The sequence below is a fragment of the Stegostoma tigrinum genome, chromosome 12 (genome assembly GCF_030684315.1).
Source record: "Stegostoma tigrinum isolate sSteTig4 chromosome 12, sSteTig4.hap1, whole genome shotgun sequence".
NCBI lineage: Eukaryota > Metazoa > Chordata > Chondrichthyes > Orectolobiformes > Stegostomatidae > Stegostoma > Stegostoma tigrinum.
The window spans coordinates 46,031,887-46,055,135 of NC_081365.1; the positions used below are offsets into that span (position 1 = coordinate 46,031,887).

Sequence of the window (23,249 nt, forward strand, 5' to 3'; positions counted from 1 at the left end):
AGGAATTTGTTTGAGATTCAGTTACTATAATTTGCCTGCAGTGAAAAGAGTCATTGGGTGAATAACTACCGTCCCATACATCGGTTTTCTAAATGTTTGAGAAGAAGAAAAAATGTGGAATGTAAAACTGACTACATCAAATGCAAAACATGTTTAGCTTACTTACATTCCTGAATTGATAACAATAGATGATACAGTGGGTGTTATTCCAAATTCCTCTAAGCAGGTGACTTCATTGTGCAAGTACACTTTAATTTCATTTTGCTGAGTTTCTTGGAAGATTACAATCTCTGGAATGCAGTGATTCTGGAAAGAGAAATATAAATACTAGGCAGTTAATTTATTTTGAATTGGAGTCTGTCGTAGCTTTGTGTCAGTGGTGAAGTGCAAGTTTAAATTGCCAACTCCAGGCTGCAAAATCACTGTTTCTCTGGGATGCATTGGCAGATTGGGGATGGGGGAAAGGTGTACAATTGGGTGACATGACTGCAGCACTGTGCCTGCTAAATGATGTATGGGCACGCTTGCTCATGATGAAGGGTGCTGCCATCATCCTCTTCAGGTACAGGAAACCACAATGTCTTCTTGGTCTAGCATGGAAGAGGAAAACCATTTCCTGGTCTACCGAAAATAAACTCTTGCAGTTAACAAGACATAGGTTATTGATACTGGCAGCTAGTTATGGGTTACATTGATGAGATAGACATTACTTCAACGGCTTTGAGGAAAGCCTGGTGTTAGGTCTCCCTCCCTTGAGACCCTTAGGTGTTTTGTCTACATGTCCACATGTCATCACCATAGTGGGTGTTGCTTATGGGGCTGCACAGTATTAACCTTTCAGACCCATATACAACATGACATACACCTTCTCTTGCCTCTCTATAGGTATTTTACCAACAGGAATTAAGTGTTGGTCAGCTCACCCACTTGTAGATCTAAATTTGGCTGGTATAATTAGTAAGTTTGCTAATGACAAAAAAAAGTCTGACTTTTAAGTTAATACACAGCCAGATTCTAAACAAGACCTCACACCTAAAATGCATTGTCTGCCCTGAGATGTCACTTCTGGTATACTGATTAAACCTTTAGTTATCTCGGGGTAATGACTTGAAAGAGATTCTGGGATTTGCATATTAATCCTTTCTAACTGATTAAAGATTTAACAGCCACCTTAGGTATGTTCAATACATTTGCATCAGTTCTATGACCCTTTGATTTTTTGCTTATACATTCTGTGACTGATGCTGCTTCTCTCATTGACACCTGAAGGAGGAGCAAGACTCTGAAAGCTTGCGTCTTCAAATAAACCTGTTGGACTATAACCTGGCGTTGTGTGATTTTTGATGAAAAATTTGATGGCGTTGGTGATAGTGAGGAGGATGGTCTCAGGCTACATTCTGATATTGATCAGCTGATAAACTGGGCAGAGCAGTGACAGTTGGAATTTGATCCTGATAAGTGTGAGGTGATCCACTTTGGAGGTCCAATAATGGAAGGATATACACAATGAATGGTAAGTCTTTAGGAAGCACTGAGGAACAAAGAGGCCTTGATATACAAGTCCATAGATCCCTGAGGTAATAGCAAAGGGTGGTGACGAAGGCATAGAGGTTTCTTGCCTTCATTAACCACGGTGCAGAATTTGGAAGCAAGGAAGTCTTGTCACAACTGTATAAAATATTGGTTAGGCCACAGAGGAACAGTGTGCTGTTCTGACCACTGTTCTATTAGCAGGATGTGATTGCACTGGACAGGGTGTAGAAGAGATTCACCAGGATGTTGTCTAGGATGAAAAGTCTCAGTTATGGGGACAGACTGGATAGGCTGAGTTTGTTTGCCTTACAGCAGAGTAGGTTGAGGGGGATCCGGACTGATGTATACAAAATTATGAGAGGCATAGATAGAATTGAATGTGAGAATCTCTTCTCATGGCAGACATGTCTAAGGCCAGAGGGTATAAGTTTAAAATGAGGAGCAAGTGGATTAGAGGAGATGTGAGGAAACTATGTTTTCGCCCGATAGTGAAAGATATATGGAACATGCTGCCTGAAAGGGTGGTGGACAATATTTAAGAAGTATTTGGATGACTAAAAATGTCAGTGCATAGCGGTCTATGGACCAAGTGCAAGTAAACAGGATTAGTATAGTTTGGTTTCTATTGGTTGGCACAGACATGGTGGGCCGAAGGGCCTGTTTCTATAACTAACAACTCTGGTCATTAAGAGGCCTCTAGCTATCGCAGTTGGGGAAATCACATAAATGTCCAAGCCAGGGTTTTCATTCAGTAAAATGTAGTGAGCCTTGTTCTTGACATGTGTAATAGCCTTGTTTCCTATCTCCTCCTGTTCTGCCAATCCTAGACTTCTCAACAAGCCCTCCTTAACTCTGGGGACTGCCAGCATAGTCCAAAAGTCTAGACAAGCCTCCTTCTCATGTTTTTGTGGCTTCTCTTCTTCAATGGACACACTGTAGTCCCAGTAGTGTTCACTGCTCTTGCTGGCATTGCTGGAACATGATTTGTCGGCAGCTCTTGAAGACATGACTTTTTCTCTAATGAGAGCAGAAAATCTGTGTAATTGAGGGTTGGATGGCCGTTAAATGGCTCAGGATGAGCCCTACAGCACAAGCAAGTCTGTCAGGGACACTTACACTGGGGAGTCCAGATAAAGTGAGGCTTCTTGTTTCTAGCCTGAGCAGCAGTTGAAGTTTTAAGGGTGGAGGAGAAGGAGCCTGGCTGCCCTGTAGCTGTAGCATTCAGGTTGGTTTGTCAATGCCCGAGCAATTCCAAATAGGCATAAAGCTGCCTAAGTATGCAAATATGCCCTTAAGCTCATGGTGCCTGCTCATGACATAAACCAGATTTGCCCCTACGCCTGTAAAGACCTGACTTGGTAGTCAGCCAAATATGGAAGCTAGCTGGTTGCCCAGCCTCCAGCCACCAATGGTGAACAGCTGTGCGGTGCCTGTTGTAGCTTATGGGTGATCTTTAAATGAGACTTGAAGCTTAAAAAGATTTGGGTCTCCTGATGGCAACTTGTGGCAGGTGAACTTGTTGCTTCACCTAATTGTCACCAATTTCAGTCATGTTTCCAACTCTCCTTGCATCAATATATCACACATGCCAAGCATAACACTCAGACAGGACCTTCTATCACCAAGAGCTGAAGATAATTCCAACATTAGCGTCGTCTATTACAGGTTCTAAGTGACTGTAGTGACTTTTTATCTATTACCACAAACAACAGGGGAGTGGGCCGACATAACAGAAACCCATCACTCAAACTCCTTCAATGAAAAGCACATGCAGTATACCTTAATGAATACTGCCCACTGGCTGCGACATCAACAATCATGAAGTGTTTGGAGAGGCTGGTCACGGCCCCCATCAATTCCAGTTTCCCAGCCTGTCTCGATCCCTTACCATTTGCCTACCATCATAACAGGTCCACAGCAGATACTATATCCTTGGCCTGGACAACAACACCTGTGTCAGACTCCTGGTCATTGATTACGGTTTCACCTTCAGCACCATTATCTCCTCCAGACTGATCTCAAAACCTTGGTCTTGGCTCCAACCTCCGCAACTGGGTCCTCAGTTTTCTGATCCACAGGTCACAATCAGTGAGGATAGGTAACTGCACCTCTTCCAAAATAACATTCAACGCTGGTGTCCCCTTAAGGTAGTCCCTGTATATCCATGACTGTGTTACCAAATTCTGTACGAACGCCATCTACAAGTTCGCTGACAACATCATCGGAGTACGATGGATATCCAACAATGAGGAATCAAAATACAGAAGGGAAATAGAGGGCTTGGTGTTGTGATGTGGTGCAATGATAACAACTCTCTCAATGTCGGCAAAACTAAAGTACTGATAGTTGACTTCAGAAAGGAAGGACGAGAACACGCCCTCATCTCCATCAATGGAACTGACGTTGAGAGGGTGGACAGCATCAAGTTCCTCGGAGTGACGATAACCGACAGCCTGTCCTGAACTTCCCAAGTTGATGCGACTATCAGCAAGGCACAACGCCTGTTCTTCCTCAAGCGACTTTTGCATGTCCATAAGGATCCTCACCAACTTCTACAGATGCACGATAGGAAGCATACTATCTGGGTGCATAACAGCCTGGTATGACAACTGCTCTGCCCAGGACTGTAAGAAACTACAGAAGGTGGTTTGCACAGCCCAGACCGTTGCAGAAGTCAACCTTCCATCGATGGATTCCAGTTACACGGCTCGCTGCTGTGGAAAGGCTGCCAACATCATCAAAAACCCATTGTAATCTGGTAATGATCTCCTACACCTCTTCCGTCAGGTAGAAGACACAGAAGCATGAACACCTGCACCCGCTGGTTCAGGAACAGCCTCTTCCTGGCCATTACTAGACTGATAAATGGACTCTCTAGCGTTAAATAATGCTGATCTTGCTGACATTGAACTTGCCTAGCACTTACCCTGTGCATGTATCTTGTGTGCCTCTGTCTAAGTGTTTTTAATCTGTACATCCTTGCGTACTGCTCGTAAACAAAGCATTTCATTGTACTTCAGTATACATGACAATCAATCAGTCAATAATATGTGTGCATTGATATCAGTTTCATATGCAGATGGGGACATCATATTGTGCGATAATTCCTGACTCAATAATCTCCTCAAACTCATTTAAGACTTTGATTCTAGAAAGATTCCAATCCCAAACAAAAATACTCTGGGTGATTTGAATGTTTAAAGCATCGCTATCATATTTTACAGCTCACGACTTGAAATGGAAGAAACTAGAATTTGATTTAAAAGCATGAAATGTTTGTATGACAATTAGCGTTCAATACAACACGAGTGAAACGTATTATTCCCACATTGAGATTTATTTGAATGGATCACTTCTTAGATTTCAGAAAACTTGTGTTGAAGTGAAATTGACTAATCTAATACAAAGCCACCATCTGTGCAGCTTCTCCTACTCTATGCTGTGTTATGCTTACCTCTGTACATGATTCAAATCTAATTTTCACTTAAGCTTCTTAATAAGCAGGCATGATATTGCTGAGAGTCGGTGACCACACCATACTCTTTATAGTCTAATTTATCCAGCTTCAAGCTGTTTCTGTAATAGCAATTCCCTCATAGATTAAATAATTTCTTCCATACCTTAGCTGGACGCAAGAAAAAGAAACTCAAGCTAATATAGAGAACAGAAATTAGGAGAAAGTGAAGATATTAGAAATTCTGCCAACTTGAATAGAAGCTAATTTTACTTTAACAGCTGTTCTAGTGCTCCAGTTCTACATGAAATGCTATTCACTTGAGATTGAGATAAAAGTTTCCCCAATAAAGACTGATTTTACTGTATCTTTAATTCTTTGCTCTAAATGCAAAAGATTCAGCAAGAAAATGTCACATTTCTTTTCATTAAAGTCTTCTTGGGATTAGAGCAGAAACATTGCATGACCTTTTTAAAACCGAATTACGAAATGCCGCTTACGTTTGTAATTTTTAAGAAAGTTAATTTACGCAAATCCAATTAGCTGCACAGACACCTGTTTTGTTTCCAGGCTCAGTCTTATACTATTTGTTGCACATATTCCTTGTCAAATGCAATTAAGTATACTCAAGTTTCTTAAATAACATCTGATACCTAGATTTCCTTCAAGCTCTGACTCTTTGATCCATTTCTGCAAATGTGGATGGGAAAATTTACTCATTCATCTGTTGAAAGACGGGGAACGGCTCATTTATTGAACTGTCACTTTTTAAACGTGGTGTTGGCTCACCTTTACAATCCTTTTTATGGAACCAATCACAATTTTTACAGCAGAGGGTTTCATCTGCAAGCTCTTGTCAACCCAGAGTTCATCTAACTCTCTGTGTCCTTCTTCCAGTACATATGTTTGGCCTTGAAATTCAGGTTTTTCATACAATATCCAACTGGAATGAGAAAAATTTTTAAAAATTAGATACATTACAGGGAAAATGCAGAAGAAGCAAAGACTTCCCAGAGAATTGACTGTATTAAATCTGTCAGTTTGATTTCTTTTAGTATAAAACAGGTGGATCTGCTTGTACCATTGCTCTAGTTATGCTGGGAAGAAATTTAGAGGCTCATAACTAATCCCGCCAGAAGAAAAGTCGTCAATGTGTGACCAGCCAGAGAACAAACCTGCCTCACAGCCATAAAGCACTGCAGCATACTAAATGATTGTAGAGGGGGTCTCCTGACGCTGAACTGGTTGGCTAATGGTTCCAGTAAGCTCAGCAGTACTGGAGTTCCTTAATGAGTGCTGCTGGGACTGTGGCCCTGCCTGTGAACGAGGCCCACTGGAATCCTGTGTCAAGCTAAGTCACAATGCTTTGGCATGGGATGTTTTGTCCATCGTTGGGTGCTTGGTTGGGGGTGAAGGTGGAAATATGGTGGAAAGGTGGGTTTGAAGTATAACTGGGGAGGAAGGAAGCGGGGTGCGTACTACATTCTCGGAGTGGTGCCCCCAGTGGGCAAAGTCCAACCTCTGAAAATCAGACCGCCTTCCTTCCTTCCATTTAAAAACTCTTATGAAACACAACTGCCCACTCCCATGTGGCTACTCACACCAACTGTATTGTAGTCTGGGCGGGGTATATTTGGGTCAAAATTGCCTTTAACAAACTTCCAATTTCATCTCAGCCGTATTATTGGGATGAGCTCAGGTGATGGGCTAACCACCTGACCTACAGATAATCCACAGTTTCAAAGGGGTTCAATTCCTCACTGTGTTCATTATGCTGATTTGTATGCAAGTTGGAACACAATACCATACAATACAAAACACCACTCATAAATACAGCAAAGGTTTGTATGTTGGATCATTGAAATTAATAGTCGTATAGGATTTCATTCATAAGTACGAGCTTCGTATGTCAGATGTTCGTACATCGGGTACATCCTGTATTTTACGTGACCCTCCTGCTGGAAAACAGCAGTGGGGTCATATCATATCTAACCCATTGCTTTTACCTAGCACAACTGCACTATGGATCAATGTTTTGACTGGATCTGGGTTAAAGTAACACACCCTTATTTCACCTTGTTTCTAGGACAACCAGTGGGATGAAAATTAAGAGTTTGAGATTCCAAATTGAAATTATTTCAATTTCTGAGCCTCACTCCAAGTGCCTTAGCAACAATTAGTTCTTTTGTCTGCAGCAAATCTGAAGATCCATTTATACAAGCTGTAGACATACGCAAAGGCCGACCAAAAAATTAATAAAGGAGGCACAACAAACAGGTTATACCAGAGATTGTGTAAAATCAGGGACAAAATCATTAACAAGATTTTATAATAAACCTGTGTTTATTATAGAGCAAACAAAACAAATTTTGGAAACTGGATGGATAATTAACATTTTACTGAAGTATACATACCTGTTTATTATACACAGGGGAGGATGTGAAATTGAAGCATTTCAAGAGGGCTGCAGGAAGCATGGAGGATGACAGTATTTATTCACTGTAATATAATTGTACTACAGTGTAAAGATTTCAATAGAGAAATAGTATATCTAGATTGCTTTTAATTCAGCTGTAGAATACAAAGGATGTACTGACACTGTAGAATGAACTGTCAAAGAGAGACAGGGAAATTGAAGCTGAAATTTGTTGACAAATTAGAACGTTGCACATTAATAATGCTTACAGTAGGACATGCTAATTTTAAAGGGCCACAAAGATGAAAGAGAAAACCACATATAGGGGAAAGTGAATGACAAAAGGTACAAACAAGCATTTTGTCCCAGGCTTCAATGAAATTAAAAATCAGGAGTGACATGAAATGGCTTGCTGACTCACCATCGCCAATTACACCATTGCTCAAAGAAAGATTTATCACAGTCCATGTTAACAAACACTACACTTTAGAAAATCTTCACATTTCCTATTGTCAAAACTATTTTCCATAAAGTATGTTAACTATATCCCTATGATTCCTGACAGAGGCTTAAATTTAGCAGTTTTAAAAAGAAGTGAAGCTTCAATTTACATGGAAGTGCTGCTTAATTTATGCAATTAGCTGCTTTCTAAAGCTTTGTATGCCAGGTGAGAACTGAATTTTCTTACCATCCTCTGACAACCCTTAATGTGACTCCTTCAGAAAAAGTCCAGCTTGTCGCATCAGGCACATCGGTGAAGATTTCATGTTTATTTCCATGAAAGTTTAATTTATCATGAATAACCACCTAATTAAAAAAAAAGATTTAAATCAGATAGTAAACAGTTCCTGGAGATGTAAAGTGTTTCTAAAAACAATGACTTACCTTCCCTGGTCTTGGGTTGATTTTCAAACTTTTGTTCCCAACAAGATCCTGTGAGAAAATGGTGCAATATAATTATGAATTTAATTATTTGGATATTTCATGACATAGTCCTCAGTGTTAAAAATGCATGCCATTTTTAAAACGTAAGCCTAAATAATTAATTTTTAACACTAAATATTCTGATATATAGTGTTTTATTACTCATGACTATTTAATCTTCTATCCGAGGAAAGCAGAAACTAACTGATCTATATGCACAGAACCTATTTGCTAGTTACAGATTGACTTTGACAATGAAAATGCATTTTTATAACCTCATGGTGCAAATACAAGGAAATGCAACTAAAACAAGGCAGCATTTTACAATTATAAAATATAAATTGCATTTTGGCTCATTAGCAGTTGCTTTCTTTGGGCAATGGGCAAATTTTTGTCTTTTAGTGACTGGCTGTAGAAACAGTGGACATCCAAGTAGCCTCAAAGTAAGTGAGTTTTAAGGGGGCAAGCAAGCAGCCCTGAGATGCAACCTTGCCCAATGCATGAGCCTGGTGGCTGTCCAATCGCACACTGTGTCCTTGTAGTAGCATTGCAATGACATGTACTGGCACGTTTTAAAGTGCAGCATTGAAGGGTAGATGTGAAATGTAATTGGATTGCAGATGTGATATGGGGTTGTGGTGAGCTTGAACGTGTGGTGTCCAAAGTCCGTGGCGGCAAGATGCATTCAGTCACTGCCCACGGAGATGCCTCAAGTGCTCCAGAGGAGTAAGCAGCAAGCTGAAGTTGTCAGGTGTCCACATTAACTTTCATGTCAGGGCTTATTGATATCTAGTCTCAATCCAGTGAGTAAGGGAATTGGACACTACATATTAATGAGGTAAGGTTATGTAATAATGAAGACGATAAAGAAGGAGGAGGTCAATGAAACTTGATGATAATGGAAAATCCTTGCTAATAGGCATCTTGCCACTCACCAGTGAGAATCTCATCTCGACATCTAGGACATAGTTGGAAAAAGCAAATTGTTGGTCTTGTTGTTGAGAAAGATCTCCCTAGACATCTCATCTGATTTTCCCAAATATCTCATCATTCACCACATCATTCAGGGTCTTGGATAATTCTCCCCTTTAAGATTAAAGCTGCTATATCTAGTCAATAAATTTTACTTTGAAGTTTAAAGCTGAAGATAATTCTTCACTTTTCCTTTTCCTCAATCAGTTTACTTTACTCCAAACTCATAGAGTGACATCAAGCCACATATAATAGATGATGAAAGTGACGGAATACATTGCCTAGAAAACTGTGGCAGCAGTGACAAGCAATGCACAGATTTTAAATCATCTGGAGAAGAGAGATATTCACAAAGTGACTTTTTTTCCAAGAAATATTGTTCAGCTTTAGCGCCAGCGAGTGGCTTAAAAAACCAGAGGTCTGAACAGCAACTCTGAAGGAAACATCTCTGAACAACAAACTCCTCCAGAGAAACCATCAGAACATTACAACTTGCAAAAAAAAACTTTTTAAGCCAGAGAGGGGAAACAACCTTTTAAAAAGCAGAGAAAGCAACTAATGTCAACACCAGCTAAAGGGAGAAATTCAATCTGAGAACTTGTGAGAAGAGGCTGATTATCAGACATCCAAAATAAATTTGATCTCTTAATGGAAAGGACAAAAAAACTTCGGCTACAACATTAAAATCTAGGCAGATGAACACAGTGACGACTTCTAATAGCAAATTAACAAGTTTATGAGTTATCTACTGAAAGGTAAAATGAATATCATCAAGTTACTTATTTAATTTCAGGTTCAAAGAACATTTATTAAGAAAGGAAAACAAAGTGAATAAAAATCATTGTTGGAACTTGAAGTCTCAGACCTCAAAGAGTGAAGCTCGTGTTTTTTTTTCTTATTTTAATGATTTGAATGACAAATTCAACATATACTTGTCAACTGAGAAATTTTATAAACTTTATTTGTTTAAAATGCGCAAGGCTGGATAAAAGAAGAGAGCATAAATCTGACTGTGTTGAACTCAACACAAAAATACCTCAGATACTGAAGATATAATTGTGAATGATATTTGCAGTGATATCATTGATACAGTCGGAAAATTATTGAATCTATTCATGTAAAGCCATTTTTGAGAAAGTTCTATCTACAGATCCTTTGGAAATTCTTCACTCAGCTTGGAAAAATAATGTCTTCGTTTCTACAAAGATGCCATATAAGTAAACTAAAACCTAACTTTATATTGAATTCAGCATTCAAAACAGCAGAAACATTAACAGCTTTCTATTTTAGTACTTCAAAGATTCAACAGTTTTAATCAAGTAAGTACCACAAGTCATCAAAATGAGTGTAGCACAAGGAGATTAAAATCATAATTAATGTTCTTCCAGATCATGAAAATGTTCAGCAACTTCAAATGCCCACCTAAAATCAAACAATGTAATAATATTCACCTTAAGCAATCTTTCGACAAAGAAAAATTAAACTATGAAATCCATTTGATAGATCAACAAATTGGCAAATATGTAAAGCACAATTCTTAAGATTTTGAACAGCTTTCTCATGGCACAACAAATCAAATACAGAAAAGGTTGAGACACTTTCTTACGTTACAAAAGCATCAGATCAGGTGCTACATAGTTAACAGGTTAGTGAGGAACAAATTACACTTGACAACCTCATAACATCTGATTAATATTTCCACTCAAGAACAAGTAGCGCATTGGCAAATCACACTTCAACAGTTAGTTATCATCTCACAGCACATGCTGTTCAGTAATGAAATCATCTGAACAATGGAAACTTACAGGAGTAGCTGATTTGTGACAGAAGTATCATTGGCCTCTTTGGTAATCAGTTACCGAACAAAGGGAATTTAACTCTAGAATGAGCAGTCTAAATTATAGTCTTATCCAAAGGCTAGAAAACCATTCGAGAAGCATCATATTGTAAACATTCCATTAAATGCAGGAGATTCTACAGGGCATATTGTCTACTTAAAGCATTAAAAATACGTAACTAGAGGGATATAGGCCTCTAATTTGATGAATCAATGTAATTAATAAGCAATATAATTCTACAATGCCTTGTCACAGGTATAGTTCCAAAACGCCACTTCAGCGAAGACAAGGTGTCCACCCTTCCAACAACAATATATTTATTGAAACAAAAGATGTCACTTCTCAATGATATGCTACAGTCTGAAGAATGTACTAAGCAGAAAATCAAACCATACTTTGGAACAGAACTTTGAAGAACATATCAATACTGCAAAGAAACAAAGTCCTCTGCATGAAGAGGAAAGATATTTGGAGGGAGCACTTCATTTTTTCCAATAAAACTAACAATGGTATCTGATACTAACAATGGGGGAGAAGTATAACCATTTTGCAATTCTCATACACTCCTGCAGTTACATCACTGAAAGTTCCTGCGCTCAAACTGATTGAATCTTGAACAGAGGTCAGTGGAGGAGATGCAAGATCACCAACATTACCTTTAAAGTTTCTCTACTTGGTCATAAACTTTCCTGATCTCCCTATTGAAACAAATGACTCAGGTCAAAGACTTCAGCAGTGGGAGGAGAGAAAGGGATAAAATGTACAATATGCTTGTTTTTAACTCACGACCATTTCTTTCACCATAGCATGTTGGATGAACAGAGTAAAAATATGGATGATCATTGAAACAAAGTATGAATTGGAGCACGTCTATAGAGGCAGAGAAAGAATATTCCCACAAGTGTGGACCCAGAGAACCTACATGCAATACCTTATGGTCAACTGTAATAGAGAGCTGGGAAAATCTTAGGGAAAGAATGGAACATTTGTTTGGGGAAACATTTTTCTTCAAAACAGGAAGAGGCAGTTAAAGGGATATTAAGAAAATATGATGTTTAAACTCAACATTCACACGTTATGCATTAATTTAAAAAATATCCAAATTGTTAGGGTGCTAACTGTAAAATATCAGAACCAATTTATGTTTTTACAAAAGCTCACTTTAATAATCCAATTGCGCTGTGTGTGTGAAGCAAGTGCACATGGATTGGCGCTGAAGGTTTCACATTGATCAATCCCACACTGCATTGCTGGGCAGAGCACCAAATAGCAACCAGGTACTTCACTCAAGAAAGGAAACATCAGAACAAATTGTGTCAACCTGCTGCCTTTGAACACATCTTTTACCACAGGACTCTCAAACATTAGGGAACAGTTTATGCGCTTTCTTTGCTGTACAGACATTGCATATTCTGTCAAGATTAAAACTGGGGCAGTAGAAACATTAATTCAGAATGAATCTTTTCTAAATGTAAAGTAGAAAATAAAGTGCCATACCTTTGAATCTGATGAACATTTTAACAGCTTGGAGTCTTGATTTAGTTTATGTTGCGAATCAGTCAATATTTCACAAGTACTTGCTAGTGATGCTTCTTCAATATTTGGTAAGAAATTCCTAGATGACTGAAAATATCTGTAGAATACACTACATTCTGCTGCAGAAGACCTAGCACCATGGGATGTTTTTGAATCAACCACACATGTTTCTGTCTGAAACTGTGAAGAGAGTTCTTGATTTTCATTCATCTCCAGAGACATTGCAGTAGATTTGTTCAAGTTGTCATCGGAGGGGCTTGTGCTCACTTCTACTGCTGGAACGGGACTGGTTAGATTTTGTTCCTCTTCCTCAGCTTCTTGAACTAGGTTTTGTCTTTGCACAAAGAGCGAAGACGCTTCTGTAGTAGGTTCAGGTACAGATGTAACGGGGTCATTAGAATCGTGGTGTGTTATCAAAGTTTGTGAATGGGTGATACTGTACACATCTCCTGCTGCTTCATTTTCTGCCTCCTGTTCTTCATATATTGGTGGTAAACCAGACCCAAAATATTTCCAACTCATAAAACTGTGGCCCAATGATGTGTCTGGGACCAATGCTTCCTGTTCTAAAAATTCCAGGTCCATTTCTTTCTCATTATTCAGATGATTGTCAATTATTTCTATGCCTTTTGACACTTGACCATTTTGTTCTCCTGCAAACAAGTTACCCACGATGTTCTGTGGATCAGAAATTCTTGTATCGTCCTCCGCCATAGTTTTCAAACTTGCGTTAATGAAATAACTTGGATTAGCAGACTGACTGGATTTACTTTTCTCAGAGTCAGACATTAAAAGTTCTGGAACACCATGTGATTCAGTTTCGATGACAGATGTAGCTTTAAACAAAGCAGAAAGGCTCGGCAGTGGATCAGCAAATTCACCCTGATCTATTTTTCTGGCAGAAGGCTCCTGGGTCATGGGTACAGCGACTTGGTTGTCTGTTCTAAATCTTTCTGAAGGAGCTTCTGTCAAGGAATCTTTTGCAGGATCCATTTCATTTATTGGATGATCACTCACATTGATTTCAATTGTTTTATGTGTGGATTCTGCAATGCCAGTTTCATATCCTGTTGTGATAAGATTTAAGAGGCCTGTTCCTCCCTCCTGGGTTATTATATCTTTAACAGTGTGTACAAGTGCAGTGTCAGTGTCCTCTGGCAATAAGGGAACTGTACTGATATCTTTCTCATGTGATTCAACCATTATTGAAGCACTTTCCCCATCAGCGCTGTGGATTGAAGGACCATATTCAGAAACATCTTCAGGTGTTACCAGATGCGAGTCTTTACTCTCTCCTTCAGGGGTCTCTACAGAATTATTTTCAGACTCCTCTGGTATGTCTGAGTCTACCACCACCTTTAATCTCTCATCCTTAACATCTAGGGTCTTCTTTAATTTTCCTGCTTCTTGGATAATTGAATTGTTCATTCTGAAAGGAATTGTGCTCTGATTTAAGTCAATACCTTTAGCCTTATCCATTAGCCTCATATTGTCAACGAAATCTGGTCCTGTTTCTGCAGTAATGACATTCTCTTTGCTTCCAATGCTACTTGTTTGGGCGTGTGGTGTCACTTGCTCTGTGAAAGACCCTGGATCTACAGCAGAGTTTATTTCTGATGGTAGAGCCGTGTCACTTTCACAAACTGTTCCTGATTCTGATGGTGGCAACTGTACAGCATCAGGACCCTGAATGATTTTAAATTCCTCTACAGATGAAAGCTGAATTTTCTGTATTTTTCTTTTTGCCATTTCATTCAGGGATCTAACTGAATCAAACTCCAAGCTGTTGGAGCTTGTCAGCATTTTAGAAGGTGTTTCAATTCCATCTTCTTTCAATGTTGTGTTTTGGTTCATGGCGTCTGCTTGGTCAGCTGACCCACTGTCCTGGCTTACTTCAGACTGGCCAGAATCTGGCTGGAAACTGGTTGCTTCTGGAGTTGCTATACCTGTCTTAAAACCAGACATTGCACTTTCCTGGGAAACATTTGATTGGGTAGAAGTGGCAGATTTGGTCTTTAATACACCAGCACTCTGTATTCGATCCGTAATATTACACTGCTCTGCTGCTGTTCCAGAAGGTTCCTGGGCCAAGGGTTCAAAGTTTTCATTGTCTGTTCTAATTATTTCCAAAGGCGCTGTTGATAAGGAATCTTTTGCAACATCTACAATGTTTCTGAGCTCAGATCCCTGCCCTGTTTCCGTTGCAGGATCCATTTCACTTATTGGATGATCACTCACATTGATTTCAATTGTTTTATGTGTGGATTCTGTGATGCCAGTTTCATATCCTGTTGTGATAAGATTTAAGAGCCCCGTTCCTCCCTCCTGGGTTATTATATCTTTAACAGTGTGTACAAGTGCAGTGTCAGTGTCCTCTGGCAATAAGGGAACTGTACTGATATCTTTCTCATGTGATTCAACCATTATTGAAGCACTTTCCCCATCAGCGCTGTGGATCGAAGGACCATATTCAGAAACATCTTTAAGTGTTACCAGATGCGAGTCTTTACTCTCTCCTTCAGGGATCTCTACAGAATTATTTTCAGACTCCTCTGGTATGTCTGAGTCTACCACCACCTTTAATCTCTCATCCTTAACATCTAGGGTCTTCTTTAATTTTCCTGCTTCTTGGATAATTGAATTGTTCATTCTGAAAGGAATTGTGCTCTGATTTAAGTCAATACCTTTAGCCTTATCCATTAGCCTCATATTGTCAACGAAATCTGGTCCTGTTTCTGCAGTAATGACATTCTGTTTGCTTCCAATGCTACTTGTTTGGGCGTGTGGTGTCACTTGCTCTGTGAAAGACCCTGGATCTACAGCAGAGTTTATTTCTGATGGTAGAGCCGTGTCACTTTCACAAACTATTCCTGATTCTGATGGTGGCAACTGTACAGCATCAGGACCCTGAATGATTTTAAATTCCTCTACAGATGAAAGCTGAATTTTCTGTATTTTTCTTTTTGCCATTTCATTCAGGGATCTAACTGAATCAAACTCCAAGCTGTTGGAGCTTGTCAGCATTTTAGAAGGTGTTTCAATTCCATCTTCTTTCAATGTTGTATTTTGGTTCATGGCGTCTGCTTGGTCAGCTGACCCACTGTCCTGGCTTACTTCAGACTGGCCAGAATCTGGCTGGAAACTGGTTGCTTCTGGAGTTGCTATACCTGTCTTAAAACCAGACATTGCACTTTCCTGGGAAACATTTGATTGGGTAGAAGTGGCAGATTTGGTCTTTAATACACCAGCACTCTGTATTCGATCCGTAATATTACACTGCTCTGCTGCTGTTCCAGAAGGTTCCTGGGCCAAGGGTTCAAAGTTTTCATTGTCTGTTCTAATTATTTCCAAAGGCGCTGTTGATAAGGAATCTTTTGCAACATCTACAATGTTTCTGAGCTCAGATCCCTGCCCTGTTTCCGTTGCAGGATCCATTTCACTTATTGGATGATCACTCACATTGATTTCAATTGTTTTATGTGTGGATTCTGTGATGCCAGTTTCATATCCTGTTGTGATAAGATTTAAGAGCCCCGTTCCTCCCTCCTGGGTTATTATATCTTTAACAGTGTGTACAAGTGCAGTGTCAGTGTCCTCTGGCAATAAGGGAACTGTACTGATATCTTTCTCATGTGATTCAACCATTATTGAAGCACTTTCCCCATCAGCGCTGTGGATCGAAGGACCATATTCAGAAACATCTTTAAGTGTTACCAGATGCGAGTCTTTACTCTCTCCTTCAGGGATCTCTACAGAATTATTTTCAGACTCCTCTGGTATGTCTGAGTCTACCACCACCTTTAATCTCTCATCCTTAACATCTAGGGTCTTCTTTAATTTTCCTGCTTCTTGGATAATTGAATTGTTCATTCTGAAAGGAATTGTGCTCTGATTTAAGTCAATACCTTTAGCCTTATCCATTAGCCTCATATTGTCAACGAAATCTGGTCCTGTTTCTGCAGTAATGACATTCTCTTTGCTTCCAATGCTACTTGTTTGGGCGTGTGGTGTCACTTGCTCTGTGAAAGACCCTGGATCTACAGCAGAGTTTATTTCTGATGGTAGAGCCGTGTCACTTTCACAAACTATTCCTGATTCTGATGGTGGCAACTGTACAGCATCAGGACCCTGAATGATTTTAAATTCCTCTACAGATGAAAGCTGAATTTTCTGTATTTTTCTTTTTGCCATTTCATTCAGGGATCTAACTGAATCAAACTCCAAGCTGTTGGAGCTTGTCAGCATTTTAGAAGGTGTTTCAATTCCATCTTCTTTCAATGTTGTGTTTTGGTTCATGGCGTCTGCTTGGTCAGCTGACCCACTGTCCTGGCTTACTTCAGACTGGCCAGAATCTGGCTGGAAACTGGTTGCTTCTGGAGTTGCTATACCTGTCTTAAAACCAGACATTGCACTTTCCTGGGAAACATTTGATTGGGTAGAAGTGGCAGATTTGGTCTTTAATACACCAGCACTCTGTATTCGATCCGTAATATTACACTGCTCTGCTGCTGTTCCAGAAGGTTCCTGGGCCAAGGGTTCAAAGTTTTCATTGTCTGTTCTAATTATTTCCAAAGGCGCTGTTGATAAGGAATCTTTTGCAACATCTACAATGTTTCTGAGCTCAGATCCCTGCCCTGTTTCCGTTGCAGGATCCATTTCACTTATTGGATGATCACTCACATTGATTTCAATTGTTTTATGTGTGGATTCTGTGATGCCAGTTTCATATCCTGTTGTGATAAGATTTAAGAGCCCCGTTCCTCCCTCCTGGTTTATTATATCTTTAACAGGGTGTACCAGTGCAGTGTCAGTGTCCACTGGCAATAACGGTACTGTACTGTTATCTATCTCATGTGATTCAACCATTATTGAAGCACTTTCCCCATCAGCGCTGAGGATTGAAGGACCATATTCAGAAACATCTTCAGGTGTTACCAGATGCGAGTCTTTACTCTCTCCTTCAGGAATCTGTACAGGCTCCTCTGGTAACTCCTTTAATCTCTCCTGCCTTATCTTCGTTAATTCTTCAAGTTCACCTTCATTTGTGTTGTTGATTGTTAATTCATTCCTGCATTCATTGAAGTCAATATTGCTCATACCATTCTTGAGTCCAGCATTTTGTATTAATTCTTGACCCATTTTTATATTAGTAGCACCCAGTTGGTTAGTTAAGCTACCTGTTTCGGTATGTGGTATTAATTGTACAGCTGAGGATACCATTCTCGCCTTTATTTCTTTTGCCTTTCCTTCCAAAGTTTCAACACTGTCTTCAGTTAGTACTCTTTCATCTGGATGTAACTGGGATGCATCAAATGCACACATTGCTTTCATCAGGTCTGCTCCTGACTGTAAAATGATATTTTCCTCTCTATCTTCTTTGATTTTTAAAACAGTTTCTTTGTTTTCTGGTTTATGTGAATGTGCTGAATTTGAATTCTCGTTGTCATGGGTTGTGATATTCTTTGCCATTTCTTCATTCTTCTCATGAGAATTGGTCATTCTGGAATTACTCAGTGCATCTCCCTCTAAGGTACCTTGAACTGCTTCCTGAGCTAAATTTGTGATGTGAGTACTTGCTTTTGTTAATTGTACCATTTCATTGGTCTGCCCATTTTCCAAATATGTTTCACTCATTACATTCAGTTGTACATTTTCCTCCATGTTCAACAAGCCAGAGCTTTGTTGAAAACATCTGTACCACAGACTGTTTTCTGATGGGCTACACTTTCTATTCAGTTCTCTCGATGAGTCATTGGCTTCTTGCTGCATTGCTACAAAATTAGATGCTTCTTTGTTTCTCTGGATTTCTTCAGCCAACTGATTTTCTTTAACAACTGGAATAGTTACCATTTCATTATTTGTTGTTGAATTGGTATGAATGTCTGAATCTAATAACAACTGTGTAGATTCTTGATAGAATCTGTAGAATATACTTTCACTCAATAAAGAAGGCATGGTTGTTCTAGGAACCTTTGGCTCAAGCAAAGGGACTTGAGTACCCTGTAAAAATTCTGAAGTGTGATCACACTCATTTACAGAAGAGGTTTTGAACAATTGATCTGGTTTTTGAATGTACAATGATTTCTCAGTGTGTAGATAGCTGGAATCTGCAATCTCTTGGTGTTCAGTGGCAGTAGCGGATTCAGAACTGTTAACCCCATTTGATTGTAACGTACTTAGGTTTGTGTCTGTAGCACTTTTGGAGTCAGTAGTACCTGGTATCTTGGAAACCTCACCATTGTCATTTGTGGCTGTTGATTCATTAGCACTTGTAGCTGTTTCTTCAATGTTTGCTTCATTCATCATTTCAATAGTTGTCAACGTGGATGAATTCTGATTAAGTTGCCAATTTGGTATCTCTGAAACTGTCTCCTCACGTACATGTGTTAGATCGGGTGCTGCACTTCTTTGCACAGTTTGATTATGCTTCTTTGGTGGCTTCTCGATTTCATATCCAGTTTCTATTGTGAGACTCCCAGTGGATAACCCAATAATGTTATCCTTATCTTTGTGCTCTTTAGGCATGACATTAGTACAGACATCAGGCATGCTTTTTTCATCACCAAACACTGTGACAGTTTCTGACACTGTTGTGTGCTCAACTGTTTGAGTCCCACTAGTGAACTCCAACTGACTGTCATATTTATTATTAAGTTTTACTTTCTGTGTATCTACATCGTTGCTCAGGTGGATTGTTTTCACTGGGTCTGTTAAAGAGATGAGTAAAATTGGCTCAGCTGTAACATTGTCTGAAATGTCCACTGATTGGCCTTGATTTTCACCTTTGCTCACAGGTCCTATGTTCTGTTCTTCTACATCATTTTGGTTAAACACTATGGATTCGGGAAGACCCAGTGTCCTATCTTCTGCTGATTGAGATGCAATACCTTTTCCTTGTGTGCCTGTATTATCAGCTTGTTGATTTTCCAAGGAAGGAAGGGTATTTGAATTGACAGGTTTGAAATTTTGAATTGTTGATGTTCCAACTGCATCTACAGTAAAGCCATGTGCCCATGGTGCATCAGATTCAATTCCTTTTGTATTGATTCTCTTTGAAATGGATGGAGTGTGTGACTTTTGCTGGGCGTTCACAATAACAGTTGTTTTGGGCAAACTATCAGTTTGAGTAGCTGTTGTCATGTCAACAAAGTCTTCATTTTTGTGACTCATATCATTGTGATCTATGATTGGATTATCCTTCTGAACTAAATATTTTATGTCCAGCTTGGGCATACCACTTCCTTTTGAATATAAGTCTTCAAGTGCCACGGTTAAACTGGTCACAGATACGTCATCAGGATTGACACCAGTCATCTTTTGTATACTGGTTGTGCTTGATACAGATGTACTGGATTGTACTGTTTGTTTCTGGATGCTATCTATTGTACCTACTGTCACTGTGCTGTAGTCAGTTATTATTTTAGTTATTTCTTGACGTGCTTCAGTTAATTCTATGTCCCTGTTGACTTCACCAAAAGAACTTTGCTGCACTGGCATTTCATTCTCTGATTTTTCATCTTTGGCCAACTCTGGTCTGTTTGATGGGCATTTCTCTCTGCCAGTTCTGGGCTGTGATTCATCATTTCCTTTGCCATTATTTGATTGATTCGTTGACGTTGATTCATTTCCCATGATTAAAGGTATATTTTCTTCTAATGGTGTTTGTATCCCGGTCATTTCCGGAGTCAGTAAAAGGACACAATGTTTAGTATCTTCTTCCTTTTGGTCAACCAGTGAAGTCACATTCCTTTCATCTACTTCAGAGATTGTGGGATTTAGTGGTTGGAATGGTTTCCTCTGTGATCTCCTTCTTCTGATCCTTCTCGCCCCACAGTACGTTGAATACGTGATGGTCCGAGGAACAGACATATTGTACTCATTCTCAAAATTATCTCTTCCGTTGACTCTATCTTCCAAAACGTGACTATTAATTTCTTTGCATTCATTAACTCCTGCTTGTGGTTTGGTTAAGCTTCTCCGATAAGCAGATGAATTGCTGTCCTTCTGTAATGGAATACAGCTGTTGAACTGTTTTAATGTCCTGAAAATTAAAAGAGAAAACCATTCTTAAAATTGTGAGCAATGCCCTGTGGACATAGTAATGTACAGCTTATGGTAAAGGACTGGCAACACACAAGCAAAGAGGTTAAACCCTCATGGGAAGCTATAAAATGTATTTCAAGAAATTTAATAATTTATTTTGGATAGCGCCAGAAGTCAGATAATTTTTACAAAACTCAATTAATTCATTAATGCACCTTAGGGAAGGGAACCCACTTGTTCAGCACAAAATAACTTCAACATTCATCTTTTTTTTTAAATGTGAATAAATGTTGCTTTTGTATTTGACCCTTGGGAGCTGGGTTAGCTCAACTGGCCAGATGGCTGGTTTGTGATGCAGAGTGATGCGAACAGTGTGGGTTCATTTCCCGTTCTGGCAGAGGTTACCACTTCCTCTCACCTGAGGTGTGGTGACCTTAGGTTACACCCTTCCTGGGGTGGAGGAGTCCAAAACTACAGGGCATAGGTTTAAGGTGAGATTGGAAAGATTTAAACAGGACCCGTGGGGTAACTTTTTCTCATAGAGGGTGGTGCATATATGGATTGAGCTGCTACAAGAAGTGGAGGTGGATACAATTACAACGTTTAAAAGGCATCTACAGGGTACATGAATAGAAAGGGTTGAGAAGGATATGGGTCAAATGTTGGCAAATGGGACTCGGTCTGACTCGGATATCTGGTTGGCATGGATGAGTTGGACTGAATAGTCTGCTTCCATGCCGTATGAATCTATGATTCCGTGACTTTCATGAGAGAGAACCCTATTGTCCGGCAAGCCTTGTCTGGGTGACTTTGCCTATCCTAAGAGCAAGTGCGTAAGCTATGCATGTTTTGCATAAGCTAGAATAGTGTTTTAAACCAATTATAGAAAACCACAACACAATTTAGTGATGCATAACTTAACAACTTCCACCATCTCAATTGGGGCCAAGCCAGTGGGAAATAAGTCAAGGAAGCAAGATGCATGAATCTTTTTGTCTGAAAAAGAAAGACTTGCATTTATGTAACACTTTTCACACTTTACAGCAAAATAGTTGCTGTTATGCATACGCACTGTTGAAAACTCACCAACATCATGTCAAGCACAACTAGGGATAGGCAATAAATGCTGGCCCAGCCAGCAACACCGATATCCAAGAATCAATTTTGAAAAAAAGGACACCTGGCAGCCAATTTAGACTCAGCACACTTCCTCCAACAACAATGTGATATTAAGCTATTTTGATTCAGCGGGAATTTTCACTAGAACACTGGGATAACTCTGCTGTTTTTCACCACGGTGCCAGGGGATCTTTTATGTCTAACTGAGTAGGCAGGTGATGCTTATGTTTAATGTCTCATGCAAAAGACAGCACTTCTGGCAATGCAAAGTTGCCTCAGTACAGCACTGTAGAGTCAGCATTGATTTTTGTGCTGGAGCCCTGGAGCAGACTCAAATTTGGAACATTATGATTCAGAAGCAAGTGTAATATCAATAAAACTCCAAGTGACATGGATGTGTACTCAAATATATAAGACAACAGATTAAAAATATTATAAAATTCATTCAATTAGACACAGATATTAGGACAGGCTGTAAATATTTAAACACCAGTATAGTCTTCACAAGAAATACAAAGTGATAGGATTTTTTCATAAAATGTCAGCATGACTTGAACCCAATGAAACGAAACCATTTCGTCTAATATTTGTATTATATAATTTCAGAATTTTCTGTGAATCACAAGCAACTAAATAATCATGGCTTATTTCAAAATAGTGAGCGCATAGTTAACATTTTTTGAATCATGACATTTTAAAACATTACGTCAATTCCAACTCACATTAAAGTTGAAAGGTTTCAGGAAGAAACTATCAAAGATCATTAGAGTTTGTTGTATATTTATTGTGGGTAATCTGCAAACATTATTTAAGTTATTTTTAAATTATTTCTCTCATGTCTTATAAACTAACGGTCAAGGATGATTATAAAATGTCAGGCTGGATGAACACAGCAGGCCAAGCAGCATCTCAGGAGCACAAAAGCTGACGTTTTGGGCCTAGACCCTTCATCAGAGAGGGGGATGGGGAGAGGGAACTGGAATAAATAGGGAGAGAGGGGGAGGCGGACCGAAGATGGAGAGTAAAGAAGATAGGTGGAGAGAGTGTAGGTGGGGAGGTAGGGAGGGGATAGGTCAGTCCAGGGAAGACGGACAGGTCAAGGAGGTGGGATGAGGTTAGTAGGTAGCTGAGGGTGCGGCTTGGGGTGGGAGGAAGGGATGGGTGAGAGGAAGAACCGGTTAGGGAGGCAGAGACAGGTTGGACTGGTTTTGGGATGCAGTGGGTGGGGGGGAAGAGCTGGGCTGGTTGTGTGGTGCAGTGGGGGGAGGGGACGAACTGGGCTGGTTTAGGGATGCAGTAGGAGAAGGGGAGATTTTGAAACTGGTGAAGTCTATTTTTGAATTTAGCTTTCTAGCTTTGAAGGTCATGGTAAATCAAATATAAGAACTCATTTATATCATCTTCTCATTCACAT

At 39.5% G+C, this 23,249-nt stretch overlaps 1 protein-coding gene across 2 annotated transcripts in view; it reads right to left on the reverse strand.

Moving 5' to 3' along the window:
* The window catches only part of LOC125457070 (uncharacterized), a 97,462-nt gene that overhangs the window by 56,296 nt on the left and 17,917 nt on the right, over window positions 1-23,249 (reverse strand). For both annotated transcript variants that reach the window (XR_009446558.1, XM_059650321.1), the window contains exons 4-8: window positions 12,635-20,714; window positions 8,289-8,336; window positions 8,092-8,210; window positions 5,777-5,930; window positions 167-306 (exon numbers count right to left, since the gene is read on the reverse strand). Coding sequence is in view for 1 of the 2 variants with exons in the window: in XM_059650321.1 (XP_059506304.1) it covers window positions 167-306; window positions 5,777-5,930; window positions 8,092-8,210; window positions 8,289-8,336; window positions 12,635-20,714 (8,541 nt within the window). In the remaining variant the exon portion in view is untranslated. The remainder of the gene's footprint in view (window positions 1-166; window positions 307-5,776; window positions 5,931-8,091; window positions 8,211-8,288; window positions 8,337-12,634; window positions 20,715-23,249) is intronic.